The sequence below is a fragment of the Monomorium pharaonis genome, chromosome 11 (genome assembly GCF_013373865.1).
Source record: "Monomorium pharaonis isolate MP-MQ-018 chromosome 11, ASM1337386v2, whole genome shotgun sequence".
Classification (NCBI taxonomy): domain Eukaryota; kingdom Metazoa; phylum Arthropoda; class Insecta; order Hymenoptera; family Formicidae; genus Monomorium; species Monomorium pharaonis.
The window spans coordinates 9,287,135-9,310,646 of record NC_050477.1 but is presented as its reverse complement, the minus strand read 5'-3'; the positions used below and the strand labels follow the sequence as shown (position 1 = coordinate 9,310,646).

Here is a 23,512-nt window from a genome sequence, read left to right as displayed (position 1 = left end):
TTAATATTGAACGATTATGATATATTAGAGGAAGTTGATTATCAATATGTAAGCAATTTTTATTGACATATGTTGGAAAATTATCGTGCACTTGACACCACATTAGTCATATAAACTAATATTGAAGGGTTGAGTAATTCAGTAAATCGTAGCGTTTTCCGATGTTGCTATTTTGTCATTACACATTACATCGCAATAGTAATCATCTTGTAATGTTGCAATCCATTAATTATACATTAACATTAAAAGCACAATATGTGAAAAATTGAAATAAACAATTTTGTTTTGGAAATATTATTACGCAACATGTACTCGCTTTTCGTCACATGTGATGTGTTTAGTACAGCGATAAAAATTATGCGGTGCAAAAGAAGAGAGGCGAAATATTCATGACAACAACAATGTTGTGCAATATAACGAGAGTTGCTCAAGTTGAAATCTACTTTACATTTTCTACTATTGATTTCGCAATAATGCCTTGACATCTGAACTGTAACATTTAAATGTCTACTGTTTAAAATAATTTAGGAACTAGATGAAATCTGGTTTTAATTCGCGCATAGATTTTGATCTAAAATTTCTCTATACAAATTATAAATTTTGCGTATAATTCTAACCGAGAGAATCTTATTGTTAAATATTAACGCTGGACAACATTTTTCTGCTTGTAAGGACCTTTTTATGGACTTATAAAATAAAGTATAAAAATTTTTGAATAAAAACAAGTTTAATATTATGATTTAAGTAATAGACGTAAAAATTTATTTTCATTGAAAGTTTGTCGGTAGAATAAATTCGTAAATTATTCGCAAAAGCTGAAAATGTGACAAAGGTTTATATAATTATTATATCTAATTTTAAATTTTAATTCTGTTAAATAACAGGTTATATTTACATTTAAAAATCTGCTATTTTGAGATTTCATATTTTTTGCAGAGAAAAAATTTTCTGGATTAATGAAAATATAAATTTAAAAATAAATATGTATCTTAAGCAAAACAAGAAAGACTGGAATAGGAAATAAAAAAATTTTTTAATTATAGTTTTTGTTGTAAAAAAATAAAAATTATCATGTTAGATAGTAACAGCGATTGTATGAGCTGCTTTCGAAATAGCTTGACGTTTCCTAGTAGGTGTTATGTTAAAGGAAATACAAATATATGGCGTTCGATAACGTCAGATAGAGAAAATTTTTTTGCGATAAGAGCATTAACGTCACTTTCTGTATTCGACATGTCGTAGATGAGCAGCAAAACATTAATTGTTTCTGTTATCGCCGTAACAACAGTGTGCATTTCTCGCAAAACGCAACGTGTACTCACGTACACATACTCTTTTTAATTACTTTTTGTTTTTGTGCACTTTTTTCTTTGTTAAATGAACTTTTTATCAGAAATAAAACTATCTTTAAATATAACTTTATTTTTAAAAAATTTATCAGAAAATCTGAATATATTAAAAGATATATCACTTATTATGAAGAATAAAGTTTATTGCTCTTTTCAAATGATTTTGAAGCTGTATCACATTTGTTATTTTGTAGTAAATTTGTTATATAATTCAGTGTCGGAGAGAGTGTAGCATTTTATTTAAAAATTCTGTTAAATCTTACTCTTATGAGAAATAAGTTTGAAATTATGAAAGATTTTATTTAGTTTTTAAAATGCATCTTTGATATTTCAACTTGAAACATGTAAGCGAAAATATGTGATTAAACTTTCAAATGTTTTGGATTACGTTTTAGTTTTCACTTAACGAAATATAATTGACTTGACTTTCTCATTCAAGGCTTTTGATTTCAAACCGGACATTACAGCGAGTTTGTGTTATGTAGTTAATGGTAAAGAATTTTTTTCCATAATTTTGTTATAGATCACAATTTTATAATGCATAATTATACATGTTTTTTAAATTAAAGTAGTAAATAAATTTGTGTATGTGTATATATATGTGTGTGTGTATGTTGAGATAAAAATGTAGGACGAGTTAGCATTAAATTTTTACGAATGCGAATCTTTCTAATTGATCCAATTTTTATTCTGGCATTATTTTATAATGTGATATCATACTTCTATAATCGATTTCAATTTATTACTGATTTATAACACAATGTTTATAACTCCGCGATAAACGATTTCCGGTTGCGCTAAATATACCTGTCTGAGTCACAGTTTTATTCGCTTAAAATTGAAATTGCTATTTTGCGATAAAATAAAAATTATTGAAAAAATAGAATAGAAATACATTTTTGCAAATAATGTAACACGTTAAAAATTAAACATTTCTTATTATCTAATCTAATCGAAAATCTAATCGAATCTATTAGTTCGAACTGTTGTTACGTTACGACTACGTATGTATCTTAAGCCTGATAAATAGACGTATGCGTGATTACACGTTGCTAAATTCGCCAATGTTTGAGAAGCATAAATTTCAAATCAGAGTACATCTTTTATTAGTCAGAAAGGTTGATTAAATTATTATATTTTCTCTGAATATCTTACATGAATTATTACACTTTTTTAACTACATTACATTTAAATACATTACATTTTTAAATACATTACATTTAATTGTCTCAGTATTTAAATAGATTTATAATAGTTTATCAGAAATCGGTGACATTATTGTCGTGTGAAAATGTTTACAGATAAATCCCAAGATTGCTACAGTGAAACTCATTAATTGAAAGATTTAATAATATTTTTAATGTAACTTAAAAATAATTGCTATTATTAATTTTTATACATGTTTAATGTTTAATTTGGAAAAAAGTTTTTAGAACTTCCTTTGAAACGATATGTTTTTCACAAGAACGAGGTAATTTCATATTTGTCGCTTGACAAAGGCCTTACGAAACGCGCTACATGAAAAGTTTCCAGAATTACGGGTTTATCTGACAAGTGGTCGCTCAGTTTAAACAGTTTGAAATATGGTCTTGCACGGTAGTATAAGAGTACAATAATCACCGCCAGCTCGTCGGAAGAGAAAATTATGTGGGTGTACGTGTAATTTCGTGTTTTCTCAGCTGATTAAAGAGGGACGGTCCGTACGTGTGCGAAGAACATCAGTATGAATGACAGAACACAAAATGCGCTTCCCGTGACATAATTCGCGACCATTAGAATCGTGGCACGATACAACACGATTTAATGGTGAGTCAACGATTACAATTAATTACTTATCCTGCTGGTTGCATCTCGACCGCTCGCTCTGACTCGTTCATTATTAACCGAGTCTCTTAGAACATGGTGTATACTTTAGAGTTTCACTTTGAGAATTACCTTTAATAATAAAAATTACAAAACTCAGAATGAATAGTGAGAGCTCACCGCAAAAACGGTTTATGAACTATAGTAGTAATAAATTTGAAAGTTTAAGATCTTAGAAAAGTTTCGCGAAAAATGTATTAGACATATAGTATTCAGGAAGCAGAAAGATGAAAAGTGAAAAGCAATATTATGTAATTAATAAATGTAATAAGTTAAACTTTCTTTTTTGGTTGAACGTTGCAATTGTAGTATCTTTATTTCTGGAAATTATTCTCGTTAGTTAAACTCTATAATAAACTAAGACTAAGATAAGAGGCTAATTATTCAAGAGTAATTATTTTTATATGAACAAATATAAATCTTTACTTTTTTTTATTAGTGCAGAATTTAAAACGATTCTCAGTACGGAGAAGCTTTTTCCATTGCATAATTTATCAAATATTGTAATAATAACTATTTCTTAAACATACACATCTAAATTTCTTATTACATTCCGAAATACTCAGAGAAGATCAATAGCATGATATTATTGTACTAGGTCTAACGACGATAATCATCACGTTATGTCATTACGATTAATCATCAAGTGATAAATTGTGATCAAGTGATTTATATTGGTTGTTATCGACATTCGATACGTGAACGTCTTGTAAGAATCATGGGCGAGCTTTGCTCACACGGACATACGTTTGCATGATTTCGCGCGTGATTTGAAGCTGCGATCGGAAATTGCGACGATCGGTGTGACATTTCACCGCGTGGATCCACGCGCGGGTTCAACGACACTCGCGGAACAGCACGATAGAGTACATGTCTTGTGACGCGCAAATACGTGAGTGCCGTGGTGGGACGATCGAGGAAGAGATCAGAGAAAGGGGCGGTTACCATTGTTTATCGATGTATAACTCGGAGCTCTTTAAGACCGTGTGGACAAAGATAGGCCGGATGTGCGGCTACATCATTTGTGCCAAATCCTACCTCTCAGGTCAGTACATTGATGTTGAAATATAGCTGCAGCTTTGATCGTAAATTATTTTGCCGTCAGAGATAACTAACGCCGTATATAAATAAGTACCTTAATTTCATTAGCTCAAATTTTACAATAAATTAAATTATTTATCTTAAATTCTTAATCTTTTTTATATATATTTATATTTATAATCTTATTATACTTTTTTCATAAATATTATCTGCTATTAATTTTTTTTTTTTTAATTACTCGATATATTTGGAATTTTTCAATTTAACAGCGGATTATGGAAAACAATTTTTGAAGAGTTTTGTTAAATTTGTTTTGCTTCGTATTATGCTACTCAGCAATTTTATATTATATACATAGATGACTTAAACGAATTATGTAATTTTATTCGTAATTATATTTATCTTCAATTTTCTGGTAACCTCTTATTTTCTTTAAAATAATTATAATCGCAAGATTGCTTTCATTTCTATTACATAAGTAGAAGCGTAAGTGTATCGATAAACGCTTGATTATCTCGTATTTATGTTCCGTATATCTTACGTCAGCATCAAATATGCTTTAATTCAGAGTTCTATTTACCTAAGCTAACCATAATCTAAAGATTTCACATTTGCAATATTATTATTTACTCGCTAAGATTTATCTCTTATCTCTTCATTTTATCAACATTATTCAATTTTGTATTAATAAATGTCAAATTGACAAATTGTTACTTTTTAAAGTGCCTCATTAAAAATAGAAAATGCCGCAAAAAAAAAGTAGTCATTGAAACCAACGTACAGTATGTAAATTACATTTATTGTACATTTATGAACAAATTTTTCTTGACGAAAGAGTATAAACATTAAGAGAATTACATGACTATATTTAAGGTTAAATGCAGTTCATGCAGAAACTTTTTACTTTGTGAAAACTTCGAAGCAGAAAGTGATGTGCGTTCTCTTTCTCTAAAGTATAGTTGACAAGTAGTCGTTGCGTGAAAACAAAGCGATCGGCAAAGCGCGTTTGTCGGCCCTGTTTCCTCGACATGAGCAAAGAAAGAGGAGGCGGCCTATTTGTAGAAAGTAAGTGGAAAAACGAGTGAAAGCGACCGAAGGTATCCTCGACAACGGGAAAACTCGCACAGTATTTCCTTCGAAACCATTCACGGAAGCAAGATAAAAAAAAGCGTGGCAGACTTTTTTTCGTATAAGATTATATATTCATAATAATGTTCATTTGTCAAGATTGGATTTAGAAATATTCAAACAAAAAGCGTTTAATCTTAAAACAAAGGACAGGATCTTTTTCAAATATAAACAGGATCTATTTGAACATTGATTACTTGAGGTTGAAGAGAAAAAAATGTATCTAATGTAATTAAAATTAAACTGAGATAGAAGTTTATTAGTAATAATAACAATCCAGTTTTCTTTGGTGACATAATTTATATAACAATCTTTTGATGAAATAATTTTAATTAAATGTTTAGTTAATACATAACCATTTTTATATAACATATAATTTATATTATATAACTATATTTAGTAATATTTAGTGATTATATTAATAATAACTAAATGGTTATTAAATGTTACTTAATATTTAGTTATATTACTTGAACACTTAATTGAAATTATTTCACTAAATCTTAGTGACTATTATCTAGGTTTTATTATTATTAAACTCTTTTTTAGTATACGTAAAGTCTTGTGCTATGAATATTGATTGATCTTCGGTGATAATAGATATTTCTTCCCATACACGTTGGGCTACTTCATAATTCGAACAGCAACCGAAATTGAACCTTCATTCTCTGGGATGCACAAAGGTACGCTGCCCGCGTTATTTTCTGCGGAATGCAAACCATCGATTATCGCGAAAACAATTTAGTACGAGTGGAGAAACCGACGATCACTCGGTGTTTAGGATAATAGTACCTTCGAGAATAGTATCTGGCTACATTTACGGGTATAACACTTTTCGAAAGAGCCCTCGCACGATCGATATTACTCGTCAGCATATTATTCTCGGTTTCTTTTGTTGGCTAGTCTGACGATATGATTCACATATAGGTATTAGTTAGTTGGCAATAAATCAGTATTTCCAAATTGACTTCAAGCTAGGTCTATATTTCACTGCCCAGATCTAGAATTACTCTTATATAGAATACTTGCAAGATCTTTTCTGGTTTTTTAAAATTATTCTTGATTTTTTCTGTTACATATCTTGGTATATCTTAGAAAAATATTATATTAAGAATGATATTATATTACTGAAAGTATTTCTTCCAATTTTTAAGTTACAATTTTAAAGTTATTTTTTAAATGCATCTTTTCATTATATCCTGTTCAAAATATATACGATGTGGACAATTCTTTACATCTATGAAGATGACACACAGCCATCAATTCTTCTCATCTTATATCTATTTCAATTATTTTATTCCACCAATTATTGGATATTAAGTCTAATGTCTTTTTTCGTGATTTTAACTTAAAATCTGTTTATCCAGTTTGATTCCGCGGAACAGACGTGCGATTATGGCATCGATATCGCGCGACTGCGTTGTATAAGCTCGCGGGCGTTCATGCAATTGTAATTCACAAGCTTGCAGTTTGGGCACGTAGATTGGATATTTGCTCGTTGATACTGGCATAAGGCGATTCTAAATCGCTAGATCGAGTGGAATTGCCGATTCTATGCGAAAGCGGTACCGAAAAAAATAACTGTTAACAAAATGATGGGTCACTACGCAAATGGATTTTCACTCTTCGCTGAGCATCATGAGCTTTCCGCGCAGATCCGCTCGTTTGATCGGAAAGCACGCATTTCTCGTGTGTCGCATCTTGCATACGATATATTCTATTGTTTGAATTAAACTCTCTGTAGGATATCGGCAGAATTGCCGGAAATTATTTCATAAATTCTTGATTTATAGATTTGATTTTTCCTTTCTTAAAAGTTTGTATAAGGCTACAATTTAACTGTTGCAATTTTTAACTTATTTTCTAGTATTTAGTGATTTTAGGGAAATAATTATTAATTAAAAAGATGTCTGTGCGCCAGTAGCTTTAATGTAGCAATTGTAGAGTTTTTTTTACACGCGTATGTGTATAAAGTATTTGTCGAATAGTAAGAAGAAAATTACAACAAGAAGAAATTTAGATAAGAGTGAAAGTGGAGACGTAACCGCAAGTCATGAATATTTCTAACGCAGGAATTGCCGCGTATTATTTTTACTGATTATAAATGAAAATATGTCCTATTGTCAAGCCGCGAGTGCACGCTGTGTGGTCGTTGACTTTCGCTCTGTAGCGCGTACTTCCGCTAAATATTGTTCTTTAGCGGAAGTCGATCTATCTCCGACGGTAATGAATATCCTTTTGAAAAATGTTCCCTTCCTCAATGAGTAAAATGACAGTGGAAAATTAAAAAATAGATAAAACGTGTCTTTCTGTTCTGTTGTTTTAATTTTGAAAATGTTTCTATTTTTGACAAATAAATAAAAATGGAAAATGACTGGAAAGTAAGTAAATGAAACGAGCTTTCTTTTTATCTCATTGTTACAATTTTTGGCATTTAAAATTATCTAAATATAGAAAATAAGCTGATATATTTATATTATATATGAGTCGTTATATACGTAATTATAACATTCATAAATACGCTAGAAATATTACAGCTTGATGAGAATAATAAGTGCAAATGTTAAATATTTTATTATAATTACTAGCTATGCTCTGCCACACGTTGCTGTGGCTCTCTATATCTTATGCTACGTTTTTTTCAAATTTTCTTTGCTTTTGTTGTTTAACTGTCAAGAGCCGTGCTTTACTGTTGCTCTTTTTATTTTATTTTTGAATAAGCATTTATCTATCTTTAATAAATCTAATATTCATTTATTCACGTACTTTTAACTTTTTTTTTTAAAAGCTGCCATGGATTTAGATTAGAAATCCATTCAAAAGACTGTTTTAAATAAGTTAAAGAAAAAATTTCTTTTTTTTTTCAATAAAATAAAAGCCATTTTTATTTTTCTTATTACCTTAATTTAAACACAATAGAAACATTCTTCGCCTCTCCCAGTCTCTCCCCGTCTCTCCTGGTCTCCCCGTCTCTCCTGGTCTCCCCGTCTCTCCCGGTCTCTCCCCGTCTCTCCTCGTCTCTCCCCGTCTCTCCCTATCTCTACCTGTCTCTCCCCGTCTCTCCCTATCTCTACCTGTCTCTCCCCGTCTCTCCCGGTCTCTCCCGGTCTCTCCCCGTCTCTCCCTATCTCTACCTGTCTCTCCCCGTCTCTCCCGGTCTCTCCCCGTCTCTCCCCGTCTCTCCCGGTCTCTCCTCGTCTCTCGCGGTCTCTCCCGGTCTCTCCCCGTCTCTCCCCGTCACTCCCGATCTCACCCCGTCTCTCCTGGTCTCTCCCCGTTTCTTCCCGTCTCTACTCGTCTCTCCCGGTCTCTCCCCGTCTCTCCCGGTCTCTCCCCGTTTCTCTCCGTCTCTCCCGGTCTTTTCCCGTCTCTCCCCGTCTCTCCCCAATGGTAATAATTATAATAAAATATTTTATTATAATTATCACCATTGAACATAAAAAATATCTTTGCAATGTATGACGAATAGAAAGTACGTCGTTTAAAATCCACTCATCGTTGCTTACGTCATTCTATTTTAAATTTAGAAACATCAGAGATACAGATGAAAGGCGCACTAATGAATCACCCGGTGTACACGTGTAATAATAGCGCATGCATGCATTATAATTAATAATATCGATGAAAAGAAGAGGGAGGGAGGGGGAGAGAGAGAGAGAGAGAGAGAGAAGAAGGGGGAGAACTTGTTTACATTTCTCGCGGCATATTTTAAACAAAAGCGAACTCGGACGAGCGATCTAATCGGAATAAAAGTATCGACACGTTAGACTCGATAGTCTCGATACGCGTGGCTGTGCATGCCGATGATGGATTGGCGAATGTGCGAGATCGGGTATACGTTCAACCGCAACATGTCACACGTATACGAGTACGTAGTATGTGACGCATCACAGGAACCCGACCACGCATTTCGAGAAACTGGGTTACAGCCGCCCCCGTTGGGTTTACGGAACCGCCGACCTAGAACTCCTTTCCTTTCCGGCTCTTCCGGTTTGACATTCTTAGGATCAATCCGCTCGTCGCCGATTTGGCCACATGCATTCTTAACCGAAATTTGCAATTGCGATGCCAACTTGTATTGATATTCATTAGCAGAATTGCATGTTCATGTTATTCAACGTTATTATTAATTTTTTTATTTTATTTAGTAAAATATTTAATAATTTACTCTCTTGTATAATATCGCGATGCCAACTTGCACTCATATTAATTAACAAAATTGCATGTTCATGTGATTTACCGTTATTATTGATTTTTGTAATTTTATTTAGTAAAATATTTAATAATTTACTCTCTTTTTTGTATAATATCTAATTATAATTATGCCTTATTCACGTAATGAAACAGCAGATAAAAAGCAATACGAATAATCGCAATATTTTTATAAATTTGAGAAATGGATATTTATTTTAAAGAGATTTTATATAATATATGTGTTATTTATTGTAAATAATACGAAGTAACTTTATTGCATAAAATTTTATTAAATAAATAAAAATAAAATGAGAATAATAATCTGGATTTGAATAATTATTTATTCTTAATTTTTGTAAATATTCATAATTTCAGCAAACTTAATAATAAAAAGCAAAAATTTTAGTTTTATACAGTTTTTATTTTTTTTTTACTAAATCACTGATTATTAAAAAATATGAGGATACTTTACAATTCTTTTTTTTAATGAAATTTATAAATTGACACAATTTGCCAGGAAAGAGAAGAGTTTACTAATGATTGATCAATACTTATTTAATACATATATTACCTCAATTCTAAATTAATGCGATGTGATATATTTTGTCGTGGTAAGAGAAAAAAGAAATTGAAATCGATAGATTGTCAAGTCATTTGGATAGATTGTTAAACTTGGAACTTATTAAAAGAGTTTATAATACGTACGGAACATAAATTTAGAACTCGTTGCAACGTATGACGACCAATACCAATCATTATAAATATATTTAGAATCTATTACAGTACATGCCAATGCGTTGTGCCATAAGAAAAGAACAATGTATTTCTCTATTCATATGATGTATAGGTATGCAAGCTGCCGCGATAAAACACCGTTTCAGCATTTCCGTATGAATGGTTTCGTCGTCTAAAACCCACACTAATGGAGTATAAGTCGTTCTTTGCCTTTGCTACGGTCTCAGAGCCACGTCAACTTGCGTTTGTTAAGTTAACTCCCATACATAAAAATTCGATAGTTCTGATATGAATTCCCGTTTCAATCAGAACTATGGTATTGTCTCTTATTAGAACTCACCACGAGTTCTGGTGAAAAGTCTTACAAGCTAAAGCGATTGAATGACATGATAAGCAGATACATGTCATTTTTAACTGATTTTGAAATTTCGGTTTATAGTCCATAATTCTTTAATTTTTTAAATCTAAATTTTTATTTGTCGAGCACTCTTTGAAATAGGTTAAAATAACAATAGAAACACCTCAGAACTATTATATCTTAAAATCAAATTTTTTACAAATTTTAATTTTTTGTAATTAATCGAATTTTTTTAATGCTTCAGGAACTCTAAATAATCGCAAAATAAAGCTAAGCTATTGAGCCATTCAGAACTATTTGATCTGAAATTTTGACAAGAAGTTAGCACTCTTTTTTTTTAAATTTTAATTTTCAACCATTAATCAACAATACTTTTTTTGTAAGAGAACTTTTTATCTCTTCAAAATGAAACGGAAACTCATATCAGAACTACTGAATTTTAATGTGTGGGGACTAACTTAATACACGCCGCCAAATCCTACCTCACGCCAAAACCATACACCCTCGTATCTTTTAAAAGACTTATTGTTGTGTTCGGTAACATAAACATACTTTGATGCCGCTGTTTCTGTTAGCTACAAAAGTAAACATGAGTATACATGTATGTGCGTCACAAATTTTCATATTTTACGTCAATACGGAGTTGTGTAGGTTAGACGAAATACACATGCATTCAGTTCGTGACGTTTTGATTAGATAAGCCAAAATTTGACTATTTTGACGATTTATCTTTAGAACTTTTGATCTCCTTTTCTAAACATTTTTCTCATTTTTAGAAAAAATTGATTTAAGCTTTAAATTCATTTGGACTACAATTTTAAATATTCTTTTAATCTCTAGTATCAAATATTTTGACTAATTGAGCTTTAAATTAAAATCTAACGAAATTACATAAAAAGCAAAACTTTGCTATCTATTTGCATTTTTGAAATTAAATTTGTTTGAAAAGTTTGTCTTTTCTATAAAAATTAATTATAACGGAGAATAATTAGGAACTAAAGCAAATTTCAGGCAAAGATAGGTATCCTCTTTTTAAGATAATTTTAGCAAAAGTTTAGTAAAAAGAGGATTCTGTGTTTTATGATATTTTTCAGTATGTAGGCTTTAATGTGTGGCTTTTTTAAGGATCGAGCGTGTAATTTCTACACTTTTTCTCTTAATTTTATGATCTTATCATAAAATCATTATGTAACGTGGTTACCTTTTTTTATTTGAGAGATGTTCAGCCAAACCACGGTTTCAAGGGAACCTTCTTTTTCGCCCTTAAATCTTCCGAAACGCGGTGCAAGCGGTTGGATTATCGCACTCTGTGTATTCTGGCATGCAAAATGTTCTTGTCTGGCAGGATGCCCATCGTTACGCGGAGTGTCAGGTCCATCCACGGATCTGCTAACGCCGAGATGTTGGGCTAGTCGTTGGAACAAGGATGAGACCGAGGAATCAGGAACGAGGTTACAAAATTGTAACTAGATCTGCAACCCTATTTTCCACTAAGCTATTGCGAGTCTTAGTTCGTTTAGAATGTTGCTTTTTTAATTGCGGTGATTTTTAGCTACCGTTGTGCTAGATTTATGTAGGGTATTAGCTGATGTCCCGTGAAAAATGACGACCTCTCCTAAAAAATGTATGTTTCCTCTGCGAACTCCTTGATAAATGACGATTTTGAATTATCAGTTAAGTGGGATTTACTTTTAGAAAATAATTCTAATAAACTTTATTATATCTTATAAAGAGATATAATAATATCCATCAAATAATACAATTATTGTAATGCAATTATTGTAAATAATCTTATCTATTATGTAATATACATCTTTTGTATATTGTACCTTTGTTAATTGCCGACATTTCGAAAAAGTATCGGAAACATGGGTTTATTCACATCTGTGTTTATAGAGAAAATATTTCGGCTTGCCAGGATTAATCAGATACAGTTTTATTCAATTTGCTTCCCATTGAATTTGCAGTAACCGAATGGTTTGCAAAAAAAACATTTTTCTATCGCACGTTATTTGTTGCAGTGATGCAAACGGCAACTCTCGCGATCTTTTTAATAATCCACCGGTGCGTGGACGAAATAATGATTTTACGAGTGAGTCAATTTATTGCTCTGCGATTTTTCACGTGAAAACTTTTCGCAAAAAGGTCGATGGTTAGCGAGAAAATAATTGCGGGCGATCTATATTCCCGTGTAGTGAAAAAGCGCTAAAGTGGAATAGGTGTCTATTTTGATGGGCGCGTATAATAACCGATGCGATTGCAGTTTTCATCGTATATTTATGAAAATTCTGACGTCTCGTTTGCTTAATTTGCCGCTTGTATAATGCAAACCATCATAATCAGGATTGAGCTGTCATAATCGTACCACGATCTGTCACAATCATTACAATTTCTATCTACAGATGAAATAGATTGTTATATAAAGACATTCTCTTCCTCCTGACGTTCTCTATTTTTGTATTATGGCTAAAATTGTGATTTAAAACAAGCTGAGAAATTTTATTTTTATAATTTAAACCGTGATCAATATTAAAAATAAAAAAAGAATTTAAAATCTTTTAAAGTCTTTCTTTTTATTAGATTTTTTATTTAAAAAATCAAAATAACAATAAAATATGTTTTCATATATATATGCAAGAATAAATTATAGTTTCTTCAAACAGATTGAGGCATATATTAATTAGCATTATTTTTAAATAATATTTATAATTTACTAGAACAGGACTGTATATAAATGCTATTTTAGCAAAATGCTTTCATTTTTTGCATACTTTGCAACTTTTTTTAGCACATCATGAAAATGAATAAAAATGTTATCGCGGTATTTGGTAAAAGAAAGAAAGAAGTACATGTTGATAACGTTGAGATAATGTGACTTTCGCAGTTTTTCCACGCAATACTTTCTCTTTCTCCGAACTTCTGGTATTTAGTGACTTTATACACGCAGAGAGTTATACAATAAGTCTACGTGTACTCTTGAATCGTTTTGCAGGTTTTTTCAGTAAATACAGTTCCACTAAAAGGCATGAACGATGAGGGAATGATAGACGTTACGTGAGTCATTTGTTTAGCAAATACAAACAGGTGGAAGCATACATACTGTTAATTAAACAATTTTTCGAGAGCTATTTGTTCTGATTAGCGATGATTAGTGTACAAATCAGGAAAAAAAACAGGTATTTTTAAGTATTGATAGAAACAACTTATTTACCAGAAACTTAAGACCAGAATGCAATCTAGATAAAAATATGCATTTTTGAGAAAGACAGAAGTAAACATATCTTTGATATTTATTCAATGTCTTCGATAAAAAGTACCATCAATTTCCCTTATCTCTTCAAAATATCGACGGAAATGTTTTAATGACCAGTTCCGATCAAGTAATAACAGCAATTAATCATGCACGTCGAACTTCAACTATTATGTATTATGTATTCATGCCTTCTCATTTACGTACTCACCCAATTACCTATCCAACTTCTGAATACGCCGTCACATTTACATGTCTGTACTTCACGACGTGTTAATTCTTGCGGATACCGCGGATGGCACGGAAATCTGGAACAAAAGGACGCGACCGCGTAACATGATCCTCTTCGCCATTTCCTCTTCGCGCTCTGTTTTCCTCTCCCTCCCTCCTCTTTCTTCTCCTCTCTCTCTCTCTCTCTCTCTCTCTCTCTCTCTCTCTCTCTCTCTCTCTCTCTCTCTCTCTCTCTCTCTCTCTCTCTCTCTCTCTCTGCTGCTGAGTTATCCATCTGCTTGGCGTCTTCTCCAACTCTTCTCTGGAATCTAGGCTGTTACCGTGGCAACACAGGTACGGGATGCAGAAGACTTCACCGAAGGCCACCGTATAGGAGAGGGATGGAAGAAAACGCGAGGATTCCGTCTTTCTCGCCCTTCCAGTTTTGCCTCGCTGTCCTTCTTCTCCCCATCTTTCGTCTCCTCCGTCTCGCCGATCAGATGTTCGAAAAAATCAATAAGACTCTCCCTGTGCCGACTCGACCTCTCTTTCCGCAACATGGCTCTATTTCTCTGTTTCTCCCTGTTGCTTTCTCTCTCGGCTTCAGCGCGACACATTGCGTCACACACTGGGAAAAGAGTCATGACAATGAGGGAGAAGTGGCGCACGGGAAAGAAAGAGGATAGGATGACTCAGAAGGGTTGAATGCACACGTGGTGCGCTTCGTTGAGGCCACCGAGTATCCGGCACAGCTGATCGCACGGGCATGTACTCATGTCTCGATCTGCTCCTGCGCGGCCTGACGTCTCGAAGGCGAGCATCGATCCTCCGGTCGAAACCTTCCGACTCGGATATACGGTTGCTATGAGCTGAGAGAGATTATCTCCGTGCCTAGGATATTGAGATGTGAGAGAATAATTTATATAGGTAGACACGTACCATGAAAAATTATAGGAAATGTGAATAACTCTATGTAATTATTTTGAATGTAAGCTTAGTTTCCTTTCAGTTAAAGAAATAAATTAAAAAGGAAATAATTAGATAAACATTAAATTTAAAGGTTTTAATATTTATGACTTGTTCTGTTTAACTCAAATGTGCAATGAATGAATGGGGTATTTTAATGTTTGAGATACAGGATTATGTGTTCTAATATTATTACCACAGCCTTTCGTTGGAGAAGATGCAAAAAAATCGTGTGAAAAGTATATTCTATTTATAAAATAAGTTAATTTAATTATTGTTACATTCATGTAACAAATCTTGTAGAAAGATAGATTTTATTATTGTGCGATTTTTTAAATTTTACGTAATAGTTCTTGCATATAATAAATTTTAACATCTTAGATATATAAAATGTGTTGACGACATAAGTATACATATATAGGAGAAAATGGAAATAAGAATTGATGTATTATATATAAACGAAATTTAAGAAACTTTAATCAAGTAATTTGTCTCTGAACCAACATTTTTATGCGTAATATAATATTTAATAAAATCGAAAATTATTCTTAAGTCCCTTAATTTAAATGTGAAATATTCTACATATTTTATTTTCAGAAAATTTTCATAATCTCTCAAAACGATAAGTTACTTCGATATCTTGAACTTAACGTCAATTAAATAGAGTTATTTGATAAAGATTTCGATAACGATCCAAACAGTTCAGAAGTTTAAACACAGCATTACTTATCGTTTATCTCAGCCGTACAGTAGCGTTGCTCGTTCGACTTTCGAGTCTGCTGAATTATTTCAGGAACTGAATTACTCTACAAATAGCATGTTTCGGCGAGTGAACTTAGAAAGCGAATCAAAGTTACAGACACTCGCCCCCCAAAAAAAGACAAAGAGAAAATCTTTAGCGCTAATGGATAAATCTGTTTCCTAGCGAAATTAGGGTAATTAATATTTCCACGACTAACCCGAAGTAAATGCGAGTAAATCAATGAACGCGAAGAGAGTTTTAGCTTTAGTTCCGGTTCATCCTTCCTCCGCTGGCCATTAACTCGCCGCTGTACATCGTAATAAACACTATTCTGTGTATACAAGGTCCATGCATCGTTATCGCATGTTACAACCGCGCTGTATATCGTGACTAACTGAAAGAAACACGTTATATTCTCCGCCCAGGCACAGTAATACTACCGCCTTCAGGAACAAACAGTGCTTCGCGGTAGTCCTCGGTAGTTCGTAGCGGTTGTCTGACGGACCGGTGCGCTTAATTCCCACGGGTAGCAATGGGAAAGAAGCTACGCTTGACAATAACCGGCTACGTTTTACTGGGTGTCCAGAACGGAGGGTGGTTGCGCGGCATTATTTCTTGCCAAGTTTCAACGCAAGTTATCCTTGATCAAATATTTCACAAATTGGAAGCTTAAAGCTATACTCATTGTCAGATATGCGATGTAAGTTGCAAATAAATAATGAAACACTTAAAAAAGTTTTAATTACATCCCTAAAGTACTAATTATTGTGAAATTCAGAAACAACGTTTGTCTTATTTTTTTCTGAATATCTATATACAGTTAGAATAATTATAACTTTCGAGGGTGGAAAAGAAGTTGAGGAGAGAATTATGCTCATTATTCAGTAAAAAGAACTCGAAATTTGTGCTCATTTTGAACTTTTCGTGCACTAATTGTCCGGATGTAAGAAAGTAGAAGTTGATTATATACGCAGACTGGTTTTATTCAAAGATTTTTCTACAATGATTCAGCCAGTCCGCCGAACGTTTATTTACACAACTTGTACGCGTATTTCGCTAAGCACTTTGGATCCTGTTATTCTCATCGAGCTTACCTTTCACTCGACGGCGACTTTGTACGTTAAAGGGAATATTATTTCATTGACTCGGTTACTATCATCTACTGTCGTATTAACGGCTATTACGACGATGACTCGCGTTATCGGTTCCGTTAGCCAATTTCATAAAATTATTAACTGCGAGCAAATATCCAATTTAAATTTACGCAACTGTAATTTGTTATAATGTCACATCTCTAAAATGAGATTAGAAAATTGAAATTAGTAATTTGATATTCTTTGAAAAGTTAGATTTTTACTATAAATAAAAAATTAATTTCTTCTTTAAAAGACAGTTTACTCGTTTACGTTGCATTATTTTACGTTATATTGTATAAATAATATAAGTAATTCACATCTCTGATCGTAGACAGAAAAAACTGTCGCATTTGTGCAAGCGATATCTTGATATCGAGTTCGTTGTTTCGCTGATAAAGCCAATCTCAGAATCGTATATTCGCTTATCATTTTATTCTGAACAAGTAATATAATTTCCATTTGTTCCGACTATAGATTGCGACAGAAAATATTGCCATATTTGTGCAATTCATATTTTCATATCAAACTCTGTGTTCCACTGATAAAACTAATCTGAAATGGTAGATTCGCTTATCTCTGGATTAAATCGATATATTTTGACGTACTCTTATTTTTTATGTTGCAGGTCAGTATGCTCTGGTGCCGGAAAAAATCGTCCATGAAATGGGTAAATAACAAGAATTTAAATAATTTCTCGCTTGATTTTTATGCAAAGGAAGGCAAACGCTTTCAATTTTATGTTAAATTAAAAATATTTTAATTTTTAAAAGGGCATTAATTGTGTTTAGTACATTTTCGAATGATTAAATTGGATCTTTTATAGTTTGAGTATATTTGATTACGTGAGCGCGATGCAAAAACTTGAAATTATTCGCGCGTTTTACAACGCGCAATGAAGCGTCTTACATCACATTAACGGCAATTCCTTAACATTTTACGGTTGGTCGTACCGTGGCAGTTTTCTATTCGGTAACGTGCAGCAGCGATTAGTTTCCGATGGCAATTGTCAGACAAGCGAGTAACGCGAACGGAACAAAAGGTCTAGTGCACGAAAGCGATAAGTGTCCATCCGCAAACTTTTTACAAAAGATATAGATGTTGTAAGACAGAATTTAAAGGAAAGACACTATAATAACGCGAGTAACTTTGTGTCACGTCGAACGAGACTAAAAAGTGGCGTGTATAATACAGCGTTTGCGCGAAAGTTACATTTTCCTCCTTTTGAGGAACAAAAGATTTCGTGAAAGTACATAACGTGAGGTCCAGCGACCGCATTGTGATACTTTTTCACGATGCTGCAAAAAAACGGGGAAAAGTGGGAAAAGAAGAGAAACGGATGGAAGCTTAGCTTGTTACTAATTTATATTAATTTATTTAGTACGTGAAGAATTATTTGTTAGCGGCTTTTCTATGGAATTCACGAAATTGTGTTTGCTGATTACTTTTTCCCGAACGTTAAATAATTTAGAAGGCTTTCTTCCCTTTAGTACGGCGTGTTATCACATTGCATCCGTTGCTACGTACTTTTATTTTCCTCTCTTCAAACATCGCATTATATTTTAATTCATTTTCCGCTTTACTCCATTTTCGCGTATAATTCTTCTTACGATAAATGAACCACGAGAGATCTAGCCTCGCACATTTTAAACTTTCCAGCAATTGCATAATCGGAGCCTGCAATTCGCTCTGAAAACGCGATCGTGCAGAACCACGGATGATAGTCACGTTCGGTCAAATTATGTAAACTTTTTGTAATCCTTTGACTGCACGTTTGTGCAGTCCCTCCCAACGATAATTGGTTAGCTCCTTTTGATACAATATCAACCCCTTAAAGTAACCCCGAATATAAAACGAAACATCGCTTTTATTTTATTGATTTTATTTCCGAAACGTAAAACGACAAATAAAAAGTAGTTGTTGTAGATTTGAAGTTAAAAATATATAAATTATATATGTTATATTTAAACAAAAAAAAAAATGCAGCAATAGTAGGCAAAATATGTGCATATGATAGAAATATTAAATTTTGTAAACGTTATTTGAGTTTTAATACGAGAATGAGTATATTTCTCATAAAAATTTATTAAAGTATTAATGTTTTTGTTCAGATATCTAGAAATTTATGGGAATTAAATGAATAAGATCATACTCTAATTGCTCGCTTTTACTACTTTCTGATCTCTAGAGGTCAAATCTAAAAAAAGGTGACCTCCATCCCGACACTTTTTCTTGCCTTTCTTCGTCCTGTGGCCCGAAACTATCAATTTCAATTTTACCTTGTGTTTGTTACTTTTCACGGTCCGCGTTCACCGCAATTAGAGAACGGTACTTTTGAGCGGGTCAATGCATCCGTTCGAGATCGTCAAGCGTGCTCAGAAACAAAGGAGTCGGGTTTCACGCTTTTGCGCCAATGTTTCCGGAATAACGTTCGCAGTACGTGCATTAACTTTTTTACTTCCCTCGACAAGCAGGGTGTTCCGCCACTACAATCGATCTTTTTTATTATGCAAAAAATTCTTTAGCTTATAGTGAAATTTTTGTTAACGAAACGATGATGGGAAGTGTTCTCATAGTTTCTAATTTACAAGCTATTAAAAAATATATTAAGGATTGTAAAAATATACAGGTATATTTCGAATCGAAACAAATAGATGTAGGCTCTTCATTAGTTACTTAATTTTAGATGGACAGATAAATTCTTAATTCTCGAGATTTGCTTAGAACGATATTCCATATTGGAATTTAACGAGATAGGTCAATCAAATATTTACTGAAGAAAGATGAGCTGGAAGTAGGTCAAAGAATGACAGCAGCTTGAGGACACCTCGTAAATTGAAACATAAGATTCTCGTTTACCGTCAGCAGCCGTCTTTCCTTTGACAAAGGGCCATTATGTTCCCAACTATTATAATTAAAAGGAAACATAATTAAGAGGAGCACACGCCTTTTAGAAATTTGCAAAAAATAGACACATTAATAATTTTTTTTAATATTTAAAACGGTCAAACTTTTTATGAATCCTATTGTGCTTGCTTTTTCGTAGGACTAGAACTTGAAAGAGAACGCGACCAGACATTCATTAATTCATAAGCTGCGGTTAAAATTTAACGAACTGGTGAAACCGGATTTTAAGTCTAACGATCGTTAGAAGTATTTCGCCCAATTATTTCAGCCCGCCATTACGACCGCTATTATAGCTGACTGCGGTGAAATTACGAGATAAGCATCGAGCAGTAGGCAAATTTACACCCACGTAGAAGCACACATCATCTGATTCGGAATTGTAAATATCGAATCAAACGCAACTGGATTTGATTGACAATCATAACTGAACGGAATACGTTGAGACTGTCGACACCGTCGGGGTACCGAACGAACCCCCCCTCGTGATCGCGGGCAAACAAAGGAAGGTTTTTACGGTCAAAGGATTCGCGTATCGGGCTTGGACGCGGCTTATTTAAACGGATTAATCGGATTAATGTTGCTTGTACCACTGTCGCGTGACGGTGGACATTATTGAATGCGATTGCGAGTGCACGTTATCGGACGGAACCTGTGCATCAGGCCTGGATAGCGCACGCTGGATAAAGAATAGCGGTCACGACCCCGCCCGCGAGATTCCCGTTAAGGAAGTATTAAACGATTCCCACCGGGGGTCGCGCATCGGAAGCGATTTCGCGCTTCCGCAATTACGCAGTCATGCGCCTGATCCCATTATCAATCCGCTGTTTCGTTGCGTCGAAAGTGCACTTCGCCCGATTTTCATCTTCGAACGTAGCGATTTATCTCTTTGTGACGACTATTATTCTTAGTTCTCGGAAACGCCTCCCACACGAATTTCCAGACTGGTTTAAGCAGTGTAAAATTCGTACGAACATTTCAAATTATTCGCTCTAGCCGTTCAAAATAACTTCATGGTCCTAAACAATTTTTTTACATCACAAAGTTTGATTACCAGATAAATTTAACAAACAAGAGGGAGAGAAAGGAGGATTATTTAATTAAAACGTAAAAAAAAAGAAAAACTGTTTGACGGTGATTTTATAACTTTCCTACACTGAGAAAAATATCCGGTGAGATTAACCAGAAATCTGGTTACACGATTATTCATCAGAATTCTGGTTAGTTTCGCCAGATACTTTTCTCAGTGTAGATAGCATTATAGAAATTAACGAGGAGCTCGTGTCTGAAAGGCTCGAGTCGCGATTGCAAGCAAGTGCTTGAGTTGCAATTCCCGTTCAGGATATCGATATCCGTCTCTTCGGCAAATCCGATACAGCTCGAAACGGGGATATCCTAGTCAATAGCTTGTGCGCGGCCGCGTGGCGGTGCACGTGAATGTGGGTTAGAATGCGGCAGGGTAACCGAGCCACGACAAGCGCAAGCAAGTAAGCAGGCAGGTAGGCAAGCAGCTGACGCGGTGGAATCAATATTCTCACGTGTACGCGTATATGGCGCACGCACGGGCCAGCCCCGCGCTCGCAAACGGCGTGTACATAACACACATGACACGGCCCGAGAAAGGTGGCGGTCATTAGCGGCAATGACGATCAAAGTAATTTGGGGTAAGCGCGGCACGTCGATGCGTTTGTCGGAGCGATGTAACTGATATTGGTCTCCCAACATTTACATGACAGATATTTAGATACGTAGTAATTACTTCGACCGGTTTCGTAACAAATATTGGAGTTACCGTTCAAGTATGTCGTTATGTTACGTAATTACCTTTAACAGATATTATTGATCTCTCCGTCGACTTTTTAAATTTAACTTCTCTTTTGGAATGAGATATCTAATTTAATTAAGGAAATACTTCGGGAAATCGAACTACGAGGGTAAAAGAAAATGCTATTTTACTTTTAAACTTACTGGTTTCTAAGGAAGAATATTAGGTTCGTTTTAAATTTAAATTGGGTAAAAATCTATTGTGTTCTCTTGTTCTTTACGTTTTCAGAAACGTATTATCAGTTCACAGTATCGTCATGATCGATATTTGTATAAGCAGGAAGCAGATAAGAGATACCGCATTACTTTGAACATATGTCGAGATGAATTAATCTCGCACAGTTTTGCGCGATTTATTTTTATATATTCGCTCGCCATTCGACAAATTGCGGAAGTCGAATTTGCTTTATGATAAAAGATTTATCAATTTTCTACCGAAACGGGAAACATACTTACCTCTCAGTCATTCGCCGCGTGCGACGCACCACTGGCCGCATGGTCGTCAAGATAAGGAACACCGCAATCTTTTTTTTCGAGCAAGTTGATAAAAAATTGTATCCTTCGCGGCAGATGCTATCATTACATTCCTCTAGAATTAACACATTGTTCTATAAAGTCTTTGTCTTCGATATATTTATCGATGTGTTATTTTAATAGATTAGAATCTTTAATTATACTTATATGTTTATCGAAACTCACGATAAAAACTCTCCTTTTCCATTTCCTACAAAATCAAATTGGCGGAAAGCTTTATCGACCACTAATTACGAATTAACTCTTATTCGATAATCAACGTGTTTCAACTTGTCAGATATACCTCTTTTATATTATAGCCAGTATCTATATTGCGTAATTATTTTTAGAGTTGTTGTCATAAGAGACAAAGGCAATTGTTCGGAAAATCAAGCGAGATATCTCAAACTTTTACTCGTAGGAATGTACGATTAATTTATTTCCACAATTATTCGATTAACTCGTTTCTACAGCACAAAACACATGTTTACCTATCTGTTGCATTTGTCTGTCGTGATTCGAGGACGACTGATCGATGGATTTTCTCGACACACCCGCTCGGGAGTCGCTAATTTTTAGAAAGCGCGACCGAAGCGACGGGCCCTTCACGTTTGACCCCCTTCGCGACTCGTTAATGGCATGATATCTCGGCGCGTTCGGCTCCCCGCGATAAATCACCGCCGGCCGTGTGCCGGATCCGCGCGCTTACTTTCAAATCTCGTGGCCATTCCAGAAAGAACGAGAAAGAAAAAGAGAGAGAAAGAGAGACAAGAGAGGTGGACTCGCGCGCGAGAGGAACTCGCCTTGACGGAAGAAAGCCCCCGGAGCGGCTTGGTTTCGAACGCCTGGATGCGTTTATCGGACCTCGCGGCATCGCGCGCGCCGCATAGGTGTCCGCTCGTCCGCGCTTCGCCATTGGACCATGACCGACGACAGTGGGGAACGAGAGCGCGGAGCGATTGGCGGCCGCGCGTCGGCGCCGGCGGAAGTGGCCGCGAGAGGGTCGCTCGCGAGAGACCAGGTTCCGCATCGACGCTCAGACGGCCGAGAACCGTGCACCCTGCAGCGTCGCGTCACGTCGCGTCGCGTCGCGTCGGCCCCCCTCGAGCGAGTTCCAAGCTACGACCGCGAGCTTGATGCACTACTCCCCGGTTCTCGAGTCTTCCTCGTTTCCTTTGATCAGTGCGCAAATAGGAGGTGCCACATATTTTCGGGGACCACTTTGGAGTTCGACCGCGGATCCGCGATCGCGACACGTGACACTGTGCGCGCAAGCTTCCAGAGGAGCGTGACCTACTCGCA

General features: G+C 34.7%; 1 protein-coding gene across 8 annotated transcripts in view; it reads left to right on the top strand.

The window, feature by feature from the left end:
- Nucleotides 1-23,512, top strand: part of LOC105836927 (serine/threonine-protein kinase tricornered) — a 133,802-nt gene that overhangs the window by 67,765 nt on the left and 42,525 nt on the right. For 4 of the 8 annotated variants that reach the window (XM_036293952.1, XM_036293948.1, XM_036293950.1 and 1 more), the window contains one exon: nucleotides 17,598-17,639. The exons of 2 other annotated variants lie outside the window; for them this stretch is intronic. In XM_036293952.1, coding sequence (XP_036149845.1) covers nucleotides 17,598-17,639 — 42 coding nt within the window. Of the gene's footprint in view, nucleotides 1-2,570; nucleotides 4,258-17,597; nucleotides 17,640-23,512 lie in introns of those variants that run through there. 2 more of the 8 variants (XM_036293949.1, XM_036293951.1) reach the window with 2 other exon arrangements.